General features: G+C 42.7%; 1 protein-coding gene across 8 annotated transcripts in view; it reads right to left on the reverse strand.

Annotated features, from left to right (window-relative positions):
- Nucleotides 1-14,458, reverse strand: part of MICAL2 (microtubule associated monooxygenase, calponin and LIM domain containing 2) — an 87,074-nt gene that overhangs the window by 43,701 nt on the left and 28,915 nt on the right. For all 8 annotated transcript variants that reach the window (XM_033152364.1, XM_033152385.1, XM_033152355.1 and 5 more), the window contains exon 2: nucleotides 10,015-10,372. In XM_033152364.1, coding sequence (XP_033008255.1) covers nucleotides 10,015-10,314 — 300 coding nt within the window. In that variant the 5' untranslated portion in view covers nucleotides 10,315-10,372. The remainder of the gene's footprint in view (nucleotides 1-10,014; nucleotides 10,373-14,458) is intronic.

The following is a 14,458-nucleotide window of genomic DNA, read 5'->3' on the forward strand; positions in this document are numbered from 1 at the left end:
AAAGCCCCACCTATTTGCTCCAAAGCACTTCAGGCAGCAAACCTTTTAAAGCCATAATCTGGGGTTACCATCTAGCAACATATTTATCTTTGCTTCAAATGTATTTGCTCTTTGATTTATTTGTGAAGATCTCCTATTGAAGCACAGTTTACACATGGCAATGTACCACTGATATTTAAATATTCTGGAGACAAAGCAGCAGGGCTCTTGACAACACTGAATTCATTAGTGTTTAGACTTTTACCTATATTAAATTATGAAAAGGACAGAACAAGAATTGGGAAAGGAGGAAGGAAGCCAAGCTACTTAGAACTCAGGTTACATAAAGAAATAAATGCAACCACTGAACTGTGCTTTTTAGGAAGTTCTGGACTAGGCTAAAAATGCCAGAGTTCCTCTTTTATTCCCAGCTGAGTCCACTCACAAGTAGTGGGTAGGGTAGAGATAAAATGCTAAAGCAACCCGCAAAAAGCAGAGCAGCTGGACAAAGGGTCCCCTCCAGCACCATTCCTAGGATCTGTGCATGCAGCCTTCTGGTTCCTAGTGGCCTCGACCAACTGCTTGGGGTGGGAATGAATTTTGGCTTCAGCGCTTCTGGCTGAAGAGTTTGCCTCCCACCAGTTCTCTCACTTCTGCTTGCTGGGTTGGAATTCAGAGAAGAGAAAGGCATTTCAAAAATGGCTTTGAAAACTACCTGCTGGCTTTTAAATTATGGTTATATTTATGCTACTGGCACACCCAAGCCAGCTGGAGGGCACTAGGTTTCCATCTCTGGTCTACATGTTAATCACAACTAGACACAAGTCCAGTTCAAGTGTTGCCATGTGTGGATCAGCAACTACATGAAGGGGGCAGTGGGAGCAAACAACCCAGCTCTGCACTTCTCTACTCTATGTTCATCATTGTTTCCATCATCCTTCAACTCACTGAGGACAACTGTGTGGCATGGGAAGACTTGAGAAGACTCCCTACCCCCATTTCAGGATTCTGGAAAAGCAGGGTTCTAAAATGCTTAGATTTCACATGTACAGAAGGCTCCCTGCTTCAGAAGGTCACCTTTCATGAGTTGGACCGTGAGGTGACAGAAAAGATAACATTTCGGGGAAGAGTTGGCATACTCATCCCCACCGCTTCCCCCACCTACATGTTTGCTGAGCACAACAAAGGTAATACACAAATACTGAAGAGGCAATACGGAATCCGATTTGTTACTCATTTGTAGTGACTGCTATGCATTCAGCTATTTACGGTAGTTTCTTTCTCTGATGCGGTTGTAAATGACATACTGGTGTTTTTCTTGTGTATTTTAAGGTATATTGTTCAACACTTTGATATTATTTGAGTAAGATTAGAAATAATCCAAAATAAAATAAGTAATTCATTTCAATTCAATGTATTTCTTAATGCGGGTTAGTAAAAGTAAGGCAAAAACAGAGGATCTAATTTTTGATTTGAAGTCAGGGAAAACAAAAAGAAACAGAATTCACTTCCTGATTTCATCTGAACTTAGTACTCACAAGCCCTAACTATTTCTACCCACTTATAATCTTCACTCGATAATCGCTCAGATAATCCCCCCAATACTTACTCTATGAAAACCCCTAATTGTCAATTTCCTATGATACTAGGTTTGCCAAAGTGAAAAGTCATTGAGCTTTTTTTCCAAATAGGCAAACAAATTAGCTCCTATAGGGCTTTTTGCATATATGGTGTTCAAAACCCATTATATGATTCCCGAGGGATGCTGGGAGATGAGAGATGGCCTGCAAAAGCTGTCATCACCATGGATCCTCCTCCCTCAAGTCTTCCCTCCAGAGATTTAGAGGGTGCAGAGGATGAGAGAGAAGATCAGGCATTATTTCTCTGCATTGGCCCTCTTTATAGGAAAGAACTACAGATGTCAAGCACGTCAGAGGCTGCACCTCAAGAGAAGAGGAGCTGGGTCTGAATGGAAGCTGTTACCCATTTGCCATCCAGAGTGGTCTAGACATGATAGTCGCCTACTCCCCTGCAGGTATTTGAATATTCCAATTTCATATAAATCCATAATTTGATGTTCAGTACAAAGCTCAGCATCCTGAAAATCTCATCCTTCATTTTGAAATACAGGTTTCTAACCCTCATAGACTTCAAAGGTAAGTTTGAAACTATGTTGTTTAATATTTTTTCTAATTAACATTTGCATTTCTGAACCTCCTTTTTATTTCCCTTGGGGAAAACCCTGTATTTTGCTGTTAATTTAGAAACCACTACCCAGAATGAAGCATTCTATTCTAAGCTTTCACACAATTGTGTCCCTTCACCCACAGAAGGCTTTTTGCTCTAGTGGAGTTTTCAGAGAATGGAAGCGAAAGCGTTGCATTCTCACAAGTTGCCATCATTTGATACAACTTTTATTGCGTGATGGTAGAATACCGAAATTTGGGCAAACACTTTCTGGAGAGACTTCCAGCATAAGTACACAGTACCATCACAATAAAAGGCAATTACTTCACAGGATAAATAGAGACTTCCATGGAATTAATCCAGTTTGTTTCCAATGAATAGCAGCTGCTACAGCAACTAGAAAGGAGGCAGTTAAGCAACACTTCAGTGAGAAGTCTCTAACCTCTGCCCTACCAGAAAGCTTTTTCATACTTTAACCCTATATGTAGAAATTGAAGAATTTTTGGCAAAAGTCTCTTCCAAAAGATTCATAACACTTACTGCTCCTTCAGCTGATGCTTCTATTTTAGAACCTAAGCCAGTCAGTGGCAGACTGTGAATTATCATGAGTGAACTAAAATCCAGTATAATTACTTAATAAAATGAGAGATAATTCAAGAATCTATTTTTAAAAAACTTTTAAATATTACTAATACCAGCTGCACATCAATTTTTCTTTGAAACACAATTAAACAAAAACAAATCTAACCAGATTCATCAACATATAACAGTGTTTGCATACTAGTTAGGGTATCAGACAACAAATCATTTACGCTGATAATCCTATTGAAAAGAAATCAATGTTTCACGCATTTGCAACTTGTTTGATACTTTATGAAACCTTTCCTGCCTGGACTGCCACCTTGTTGCCTGGAGATAAATGCAAACAACTACAGCACTAGGCCAAAATCACTAGCAGGCATACCTCTTTATGACTGTCATTTGCAGGTACAGGTATGTCATGGGCACTGGGTGGATTTCAACATCCCACTACTGCAAATGTTCTATCTGCACAAGTGTATCAGTTTGCCAGGGCCAACAACACACCCCCTTGCATGCTATTCTGGGGGAGTTCTCCTGAACAACAACCCCCTCCCAGCCAATTTCAGGAGGTGCAAGTGAATGGGAGAAGGAGAGGGGGGAATCCCCACAAGGGCTTCTGCTGACAGGGTTCATTAGGTGAATCCCACCCACAGAATTTTAAACATTATCCTCTCACACAAGGAAACAAATGTGATAATCTGAGCCACCAGGGGCGGGAATTCAGAATTCCACAATTTACTCTAACAATATGTCCCGGCTAAAGACAATGACAAAAATCTACCAACAGCATACAAATCAATATGGCTAACCTGATCCAAAACGCCCGCCAACCCCACTCGCACAGGAAACCAAAGACCACCACAGCCAACCACAAATGAACAATCACACCCTACGCCAACCCTGACCTCTCTCACCACCAAAGGAGCACAAGCGAACAACAGAGAACCTGCACAAACAACGCTGACACCAAACCCTACATATACTAAGTAAAATAGAAACATTGTCACCCCACACCACCCATCTCCCCATCCCACCCACCTCTTCCCCCCCTTCCCCCAATGTCTCAACAAACGAAACCGATTTGTAAAAAATGTTACATGGAAAAATACGAGAAAGACATTGCATTTACCTTTGTAAAACAAGAAAATCCTTAATATAAAATATTTTAAGAAAGAAAGAAATGCTGAGGCAGGTCAGGCAGGTTTAAATCCCAGTTTTCACAACATCCTTTGCCTTCAAGAAAATGACTGGGCACAGAGAGGGAAAAGCCTTTCAAAAGGGTTAAGCAGAACAGAGCAATAATAGCTTCACTAGTGAATCACTCTTCAGCCTTTGAGCTAAGATCAAGTGCAGTGAATTCTCATACTTGACTGATATTGTATTCCATGGATGCGACTGATGGAGAACATACTTGGAACATTAAATACTAGTAGACTTTTTACAGAAGTAAGAGCTCTGCTTCACTGAAGCCCTTCTCTAACTTTCTATTTCTATCCAAAACAACTCCACCTGATTCCTAAGCACATTTATTTTTGAAAAATCACTTTCTTCCATAAATATAATGTGGTCCATTCTTTTGAGGGGAAACACTTACCATACAAGAGGTTTCAACATGTTGCCATAGGAAGAAACACAACTCAGATCTAAATCATGGTTTATATATGATAATGAGTGAACCTGAGTTTTACTCTATGCTAGGAGAGAAAGTTTCTGCTTTTACATTCGTACAAACCACAGTTACTTATTTTCAGTGGACTCAAGGAACTATAGTTTGTTCTACCCACACTTTCTAAACCCTATTTTAACTTTGGTCCAGCAAGAAACTTCCCTCATCATTTACTCATTACAATCAAGACAAACTGCATTTACCCCCCTCCCCAGTCTCAAAGTTTTTCCCCACATGATACACTGCTGTCCCATCTCCACTATTGACTTCTCATTCATCACCTGACCTTGCTGTGTCTCCCTTCTAGAAAGAATGTGTTTTTTATGTAACACCTGGTAGATGGTGTTTTGATGTTCAAAAATCAATCCCACTTATTCTATTTAAAAAAAAAACCTGAAAAGGGCTAGCTGAACTGTATGAAACCATAGCCAACTGCCTCACAGAATCAAAGTTGGAAGGATATAAATTATATACTTACAAAGCAGCTGTGCTATGCATGATCTGCAGTGGTCTCATTATGCAATAATCAAATGCCAGAAAAACTGCTCTCACTTATGTAATTTAACCTAATTTAATGCTTTAAAACAATATGTACCAAGAGTCTAATACATCACTCCATTTTCAGAAAATTGAGTCTCCTATGTATCCTTTCATCACCGATACTTGTCAAAACAAGAGCTAGCTCCTTTAAAAAAAACACCCTAATGCATGAAAACTAAGCCACAAGCCAATCTAAACACAAAAAATGAATGTGGTGTGATTTGGCCTTCTGTAAACATTTTTGTTCAAATGACTTAACAGCCTTTCTATCTACCAACTGCCAAAAAATAAAATATAGAGATACAGAACAAAAGGTGTGCTTAGATAATCTCAGTTATAAAGTCCAATCATACCAACATCGCTCAAACAAGTCTCTTTTTAACAGTGTGCTGCTAGATTCGAATCATGACCTAAAAAGTTACCAAGACATTATCCTACCAAGCCCAGAAATGCTTCAATTTATATTTTCACTTGGTTGTAAGAAAGTATCTCAAACTTGAGTCAAAGCATTGCTGAGACAGGTCATTCTCTAGTTAGCTAGGACAGTGGTTCGTGGCACCAGTGTGTCGTGGCACCCTGGGGTGCCTTGAATGATGGTCAGGGGTGCCATTGGCAATACTGGCCTCTGTCCCTCTTTCCTTCCCTCCCTCCTCTGATGCCCTCTCACGTCTCTGCCTCCCAATGGCTTGCAAAGCTGTTTATTGCAGCAGTCCTGGCTATATTCTCCACAGGTGAATGGTGCCTCTGGGAGGCACCTCTCTTGGGGGGGGGCAGCTTAGAGACCAGGGACAGAAACAGCAGCTGCCTGGAGGACTCCTAAGCAGAGGGGAGATGAGAGGATGCTAAGGGAACACACCACAAGGGAAGGTGTTCGAAAAAGGGTGAGAGGCTGCCAGCTCTGCAGGCAAGGGGTGACATAACTGGGCTCTGGCCATTACATTCTGTTCCACTATTGAACATCATGGCATCTCCTGCCCGAAATTAACCCTTGATGCTATACAATGCTTCCTGTTGCTTGAGTTGCTTCACTAAACATCTTGCTTTACTCCTTACTAAGCACTTCATAGCTTGCTGTCAGCAATATATAGTGTGGATGGTTTCAACTTCGCCCTTGAGGTACCAACCCCCTTTATTTTCTGCTGAATGAAATACATTTCTTCCTAAAATAATATTATCAAAAACTGGTTGCTGCTTTACTAAATCCTTTAATAAAAGCATAAAGAAAATATGGATTGAAGCCTTGTTAGTCATGCCACACTTCAGCACCATGCTACTCTAGCCAATATAGGGAATGGGTTATGGCACCTTATATCCAAAAGTATAAAAGGAATATTTAGTGGAGGCAGCCAAAGGAAAAAATTAAGGTATCCACTTGGTGGCAGGAGTGAAGTTAAGTAGGAAGTTAAGTTATCTAGTTTGCTTGGCTCTCTTCCCTCTCAAAAGGCAGACGACAGGCTGTGCTGTCACACCAGTATTTAAAAATGTGACAACACTTTTATATTACCTGGGTAGAGAAATAAAAGGCATGCCTATATGAATTCCCAATTATACACCGATAACCAAAGATTCTTAAAAGTTGCAAATTAAAGCAAGGAAACCAAAAGGAACAAGAAATAATATATCGCATTTAACAGCTGTGTTCTGGGACTAGTTCAACAGCATCAGTCTTTCATATAAGCAACAAGCTAATGCCATTGTTATTCTCACATCTTACTTTGCTTTATCATTCTGGATGATGTTCGGCCTGGACAAACAGAGTTGACTTTTTCCACTCCACTGCAAAGCATGTTCGTCAATGTTGTTGTTATTTTTAAAGTCACCCGCCTTCACATTTCCTGTGAAGTTAAGCCAGGGCTTTGCCCTAGTCATTTTCACAGAACTGAAGGGTCACCTCTATACAGTCACAGATCACAATGGCCTGAGACAGCACAGCAGAAGTTAAAACTAGCATACCAACTCCAGACATCTGGAATTACCTCAGTAGCACAGCATGCCTGTTACTTGTCTCACCCCATCACTATTGAAAGGGAGAAGGAATGAAATTGCCAACACTAATCAGGACAACAGCCTGCCTAGCCTTTGTCAGCAAATATCAGCTCCAACCAGAATCACATAATCAAAAAAAGTCTTCTTCTTTTATAGACTACACCTAAGCTAACCTCATTGAAAAGTAAATAATGTTAAAGAAAAATTAACACAATGAAATAACTGAGGACAGCTTACTTTTCCCCTAGCACAGCAGTTCTAATTGTTCAGCATGACAAAATGGCCTGAGTAATAATCAGGTGGATGGAAGAAATGCTACGAGATCAGCACAGAATTAATTGTACTAGCAGACAGACATGAGTAAGCTCTGCTTGCCACCTAGTTTGGTTTGGAAAGAAATCTACATACCCTTCCTACAGTACACACTTATTTTTTACCAGATGGAAGACAACCTCAGAGCAGTGTGAAAGAAAGGACATTATTAATTCACAGTTCCCACTGTCCAGGATATGAATGAAGCATCATCTCATAAAAGCCACGATAAAATTGAAGTGCTCTGTGGGACCATTCAGATAGTACCTACCTCCCCTGTACCCTATACATAGTCTTTCTGAATCAAGAAATGTAATGGGCCTGGGTATGATATGAAGACACATGAGGCCATCAACTTGCTGAAGCTAAGCAGGCTCATGCAGGCTGCATGAAGAGGAGAGGAAGGGCAAGTCTCTTTAGGCAAATGGAAGCCTACTGCACAAATGTGATGACCCATAGTCAAGTTAGTAAACTATGAAGCCTTCAGGAAGCTAGCAACTAAACCATCCACAAAGTGTAAGGCTGTAGCTACTGGTAAGTGAAAAGAGCATTTGCCTTCGATGCAGAAAGCCCAGCTTCAATTCTAAGTAGGGCTGGGAATGTCCCCATTCTGAAACCCTGGAAAACCACTGGAAGTCAGTGTAGACAATACTGAGCAGTTAGCTCAGCTGTGGTGCTGATAATGACAATGTCACAGGTCTGATCACCATATGGGCCACCTGCATATTTCTGCATTGCAGGGGGTGGACTAGATGACCCTTGGGGTCCTTTCCAACTCTACAAGTCTATGTTTCTATGAGCTAGAACAGTTTGGGGACCCCTAGTCTAGAAGGACCAAGGGGTATGACTCAGTTTAAGGCAGCTTTCTATGTTCATGAAAACTCCTGGTTTTGGCATTGCTTGGACAGACAGCTAAAACTTTACATTTTGTCTGATAAATTATCAGTTTTCAAGAGACTTTTCAGATGTGAGACTTAAAGCTATCATTGCTGCTTTGGCTTGCAATACAAGGGAAAAAGCCTCAGTAGTTAATACAAGTGAGCGCTGTTTCCATTTCTACTTTTTCCTCTGTGTTGATACAAACATGCACCTTGGAGCTTCTCTTTATGTTTTCTCTCTAGCACAAAGCCTGAAGCATAATTTTTGTAGTAAAATTTTATTGCCCTAATTTTAATACTTGGAAGATGCTTAACATACATTGGTTAGCATCATAATAAAGTATCAAAAGGTAGGCTAGACTGAGACTTGACTTTGCACAAGACCACACTGATCTTCATGGCACTGCAAGGATTTGAACTGGGCTTTCCCACATTGGACCAGAGTCACTGGCCTGGGTTCAGTTCCCTGACTCTTGAACCCACAGCGAGACTCATTCCCTGTTCAATATGCAAATATATTCCATCCCATTTCTGAAAGCCCACCAGCTTCCCTGCAATTACTCCTATGCTGGCAAGTCATTTTACCATGATGGATCTATTAAGGTGCTAGTTCACAGGCTGGTACGTTTAACCTCCCAAAAACAGCATGACGTCAAAGTAATCACTGGGGAGTTGCTCTTGTCTGGATGCGCTTCCTATCATTCATGTGCCATAGATATATTTTCACAGCAGACTATGAATCATAAGCAAGGAATGCTTGCTAGATAGCCACAGTAAGCCTGCAGTCCATAGCCAGTGTTTTCATTTGCATTCCCCAGATTAAGCATTTTCATATATTCAGGCTGCTTACACCGATAAGCAGTAAAAACAAATCTGGGCCATTTATGGGCTAGTTTAAGTGACAGATACAGCTAATATATTAGCCAACATTGTGCTTGTTTCATTTATTCATATTCTGTCCACTGCTCTCATTCTCCACCCCTGCCCCCTAGTATCATGAAGAGCCATTCCACGGGGGGCGGGGGGGGGCGGGAATGGGACAATCTCACATTCACTGCTCAGAGCTCGAGGACATATATTATACAAATACAATAATAAACAAAGTCCTGCAAATTACAGAAGGATGCTGAATGAAATATCAAACCTTAATAGACTGAAAGGCCTACCCAATCCCCCAGAGGCTCAGCCTTTTGATAAGATGCTTCCTTTAGGCTGTGATATAAACTCACTGACAACTTCCTGTTAGGCCAACTAGCAGAAACTGCAGGGATGCTGTGGGTTATCAACCAGATGTGTTTCCCACACTCCTTCCTCTCCTGGCTTTGATTTGAATGAAGTAACATATGCAGATAAGCCTCTTCGAAAGAGGAATAGATGAGGCAACTATAGACAGGCACATTAGATTTCAATTCATCACAAACTTAAGTGTTAAATCGTCACATTCTTGTGGTTGCATTTTGCTTCACCACTGTAAAGATTAACGTAATTAGAAACATACATATAGGAATATATATATCCGATGATGAAAGACAAATGCACACAACCTGTGGATTATGGCAGGCTATGCATATGAATGGCAGTGGAGTGAACCAAGGGGACTTCTGATAGACTACCTGCAAGGGGAGATAAGCCAATGAAAGTTCCAAAAACATACAAAGATGAGGGAGGTGATCCAAAAATAGACCATAAAAAGCATGAACTATATGCTGGTCGCCACGGGGGGAGAGGTAATTAAACAGTTAACAGATGCAGTGACAGTTGCACACTTCCAAATTGTGGCTACCAGGCACAATTTGCAACTTGAACAGCACAGCATTGATATGCAGAAGTAGCAAGGATCCAACTTTGAAAACAGAGCATCAGAATTAAAGTCTATGATCTTACCTTGGTGTTCACACAAGATTTCCCACGCTTATATTCCTTATGGCTTGCTCTTTTATCTAGCTTGTTCCACAAGGCTTTGGCCTTCCAACTGGTCACCTTTGATTTAAGTTTTGTATAGAAGTTCCTGTTGTCCAAAGGATCTAGTTCAAGTTGACGAGTGAGGATATTAAAGGCCTGGATTGTACCTTTGCATGTTGAGGCTTGGACAAAGTTTTCAAATATTTGACCAGCTTGGCTATATTTCTCATCGTCCTTTTCACCCATGTTCCAAGTAGTAAAAGAAGAATATCCTAATGGCATGCTCTTAGGCTGGGGTTCAGCTGAAATATGTTATCAGGTTTTCGCAAGCATGTAACACCTATGAAGAGACAGATATAGGTCAAGTTAGTGCCACCTTAGGACAAGATTCAAATCCTTACAAACTACAGGTTAAGAAGCCTGCGGGATACAAAGCACATTCTGGGAATAAGCTATGGACCTTGATGGACAAACTTTTCCAAATAAATGAACACAGTAGTTTCCAGCAAATTGGGTATCCTATATAAAACAGAATTCCCAAATAAGATGCTGCTGCTCTGTTTTATTTAAACTGGCTACTTTTGCACAACTGCAATAGAAAGGATGGTAGATTTACCTTCTTCAGTGACAATTTATTGCTTCTTTCCCACTCTCCTAGAGCGCGGTTTTCAAAATGTCCTTAGCATTTGTTACTATCAGATCTCCCAGTATTTTTCTTACTTTAAGGGTTGTAAGCATACTGACCCTTCAAATTGTGAAAATTGAGATTCTCAGAATTTCATCAAGCACCCAAATGCAGTATCCGGGCAGTATGTTTAATTTAACAACAATTAACTGATGCTCAGAATACACTTGTTGATCAGTTGTATAGTTTCTTGTAAGACAGCAGGAACAGCAACAAGGGAAGGTGCTGCTTGACTTTCCCCTTCGTACCATTTGTGTCTTCAAAATTACCCCCCAAATTAATTCACACAAAACCAAAATCTTCCAAGTTCCCAAACAAGCTATGCTGTTGCCAAAATACACATCCTCAGGAAACATCACATTAAAAAGGGGTACAATCTTTATAGGCCCTCTTCACAAGGTGACAATCGCAATGGTTTCCCTCACTTTTTCATTCCGTACTGAATCGGCTGTACTGTTTTAGAAGTACATGTAAGGTTACAACTTAATAGGGCAAAGTACAGTCTAGTCACATCAGACATTAACTCATGGTTAAGTGTTTCAAAGGTCAAGAACTTGTGTTTCACTAACCATTTGTAACATCCAACCTGTTAGAGGATTTGGGTTATTATAGGATTATTCGTCCAACACCCACCCACACCCTGATGTATTATGCACAATGCATTCTTGAGGCATCCTTTTTTGCACAATTTATTTGGATAGACAACAGTGTTTATGAAGGATGATCACTCTGCACTATGATAGAATAAATTCCTGTTCCCTTTGCACCAGGCTGTTTATTCTAGTACATGATTCTCCTTTGCATTGATACCCTACATCTGAAAAGTTGTCTGAGCCTAAGGCATGAATAAAATTCCTGCCCAGAACAAAAGAACACAAAAGTGAAGCTCCTCAGTATTTTTAAGTATTTTAAGGGAATTGTTTCTGTCAAGATCAGAAGATTAACACAACGTTTTTAAAGGTCTGATGTGACATGTATATTTCTGCAGAATATTTATTACTCTATTTATTACTTTTTAATGAAAATATATCTTTTTGTGGCTGAGCATCCCAATGAGATACTCCTCATGTCACACATTGCAACTGCTTCAATTACACCCATAATCTCATCTTTTAGCAACAGTCCCGTAATGTTTTTTTAGCACTGCTGCCCAGAGGACTGTAGAGGTTTGGAGCTTTTAGAGTTAACAAGCTCAACCAGGTTGTCCCACCCACAGGAGGAAGAGCGTCACCGGATGCTCTGTGTACTGTTGTACTTTGTAATGTGATACTTTCTGTTTCTGTTGTCCGGAGAACGGAGAGAAGGGAGAAGCCACCAACATGGCTTGCGACTCTCCCGGAATGTAATGATTTATGCCTTGTAAAATAAAGCTTCTAGATTAGAAAGAAGCCGGACTCTGTTGTCTGTAATATGCTGGCATGCACACAACCCGTTGCGTGAGAGAAGATAAGAAAAGAAAACTCTGCTGAATAGCACAGGAGACGGCAGCAAGGAAAAACGCTTCAGGCAGGTACGCGCAGCGGAAGCGTGCCGGGCTCCAGTTGTGCTAAGGTTGGTTTGAAGTGTTTCCAACAATCAAAAACTCTTCAGGTTATGGATCCAAGCTTTTCCCCATTCTGGATTGATTCTGGAGCAGTTCCAAGGATCCAGAACGTGTGTGCCAAGCTGAGAAGTGCCTCCCTGGTTTGGACTGTGATGGAGCACCCAGGGAGTTTGCTTTGCCAGCAGGAGCATTCAGCAGTCTGCTGAATGGCTCAGGAGCCTAAAACCTGCTGCCAGAGGTTGGAAGGCAGCAGGAAAGCCCAGATTGAGGTGTGCCCAAGCAGTGTACCCTCTCTGGTGAAACCCCCATCTGTGGAGCCGGGTGAGAAGCTACAGGTTCGTGAGTACGCTACCCCTGGGCAAGATGGAGGGAGTCATAGCATTCCCAGCAAGGAGGAGGGAAGCTTTTGTTTGCAAGCACCTCCAGCCTCACAGCTTCAATGCAGAGGGCTGTTCCCTGAGAGCGTTGATGTTCTGGCCAACGCCTGTGAAGAGGAAGGTCTGGCCAGTGCTTGTGAAGCCTGGAAGAAGACCCTAGCCCAGTTTCACGGGGCTGAGGGACTGGCTGAAGTGGTTTTGGAAAGCTCGCCCCCAGCTCGGCTTATGGCTGTTGAGAAGCAACAGTGCCATGGAAAGCAGGAGGGGGGCCAGATCGCCGTGGGCTTTGCTCCCAGAAAGGGAGGGGCTGTTTCCAAGTCTGAAGCCAGTGTAAAAAGTTTTGACTGTGGAGCTGTGTTTTGTCACGTCGCCTGCACCTGGTCTTTTGTTGACGTGCATGGCTGAAGATAAGGGCAAGGCCGTTTCTCACAGCCATCAGGTCACGTGCCCAACTGAGTGAGAAGGACGGAGCCGAGATAAGCCCTACTGTTGTGATGCAGTCACCGAGGCAACGCTGAGAGAGGCCAACCCTGGTGGGCTGCGTGTGATGGTTGCCGTCGTCGTCGTCGTTCCTCCTGGTGGACTTGTGAGGAACTGCGAGTCTCCTATAGAGCAGTTTGGAGAACTGACTGTTGGAGGCAAGAAAAGGCTTGACTTTTTGCTAACAGTCAAGGGACAGATCCAAGGGACAGAACTGGCGTTTTCTTTGGTTGCTGACGTGGCTGTGTATCTGTTTATGTCAAACCTTCTGTCCAATGTTTTTGCTGTTTGCTTTGTGATTATCACCTGTTCTGCTTGCAGGGGCCAGAAGATGCTTCTACGCATGGAAGGCAGCCAGGACGGGCTGTTTGCTGTCGAGGGGCCTCAAGCAAGAACAGAGGAAGGTGGTGGCACTGATGGAATGTTTGCTCAGTGCACCAATGTGCCCGTGCACCACTTATGTTTGTGTCAGTGGTACCAAAGGCTGGCAAGTCGCCACTGGGACAGTGTGCTGAAGCAGCCTGAGTTCTCTGAAGGGTGCAAGTTAAGGGCATGTAACAGCTTTCTTGATTGCAGGGTTTGCAAGGTCGAGGAGTCGACATCCAGCTACCCCGCGTCTGAAAGGGAAACCACGCGTCCCTTTTCCCTGGTTCATGTGGCTGTTTCTGAAGGGATGCCAGAAGCTAGCCTGGGGGGAGCGTGCTGTTCTGAGTGTTTGGCTGATGCTTTCTCTCACCACATGTGGTCTGCGTTGCTCAAGGAGGCAACTGAGGCAGCACCACTGGTTGCAGTGGAACAGCAGGTTTCTACTGGAGTAGGCTGTTCCCAGGTCCTCAGTGAGAGGGGGAGTAAGCACAGTGTGACTAACCTGCTTTCTTCACAGGTATGTGGTCTTGCAGAGAGGCAGCAAAGGATGCTGCATGCTGCCACTGAAGACATGCTCTTGGATGCAGAGCTTCCACAAGGGTTCTGGGTGGAACTGGGTGATACCAAGGTTCTGAAAGTGTCTTTCTGTGGGTACGAACCCAGCTTGCGTAGCTGGAGGTTAGTTAACCCAGATAGTGACCAGACCCAGGTTCTAGTCAGCAGGAGTGCTGAATTTTGTGAGCAGAATGGATTGGAACACATCCCTAGAAGCCCTGATGTTCTGGATGGTCCTGTCAGTGCTGGACAGGCCAATGCGCCACCTGCTGGTGGCAGTGGTCCAGGTGGATCAGCCCCAAGAGGGGGTATTGCTGTGCCTTTGGCAACTGCTGGTGGCTCGGGCCGAGTTCCCGGCCATCACCAGGGTGCAGCGCAGCTAGGGGCAACTCCAAGGCAGCAGCCTGGGAGTGCACCCGC

This window comes from Lacerta agilis, chromosome 1 (assembly GCF_009819535.1).
Source record: "Lacerta agilis isolate rLacAgi1 chromosome 1, rLacAgi1.pri, whole genome shotgun sequence".
Taxonomy (NCBI): Eukaryota; Metazoa; Chordata; class Lepidosauria; order Squamata; family Lacertidae; genus Lacerta; species Lacerta agilis.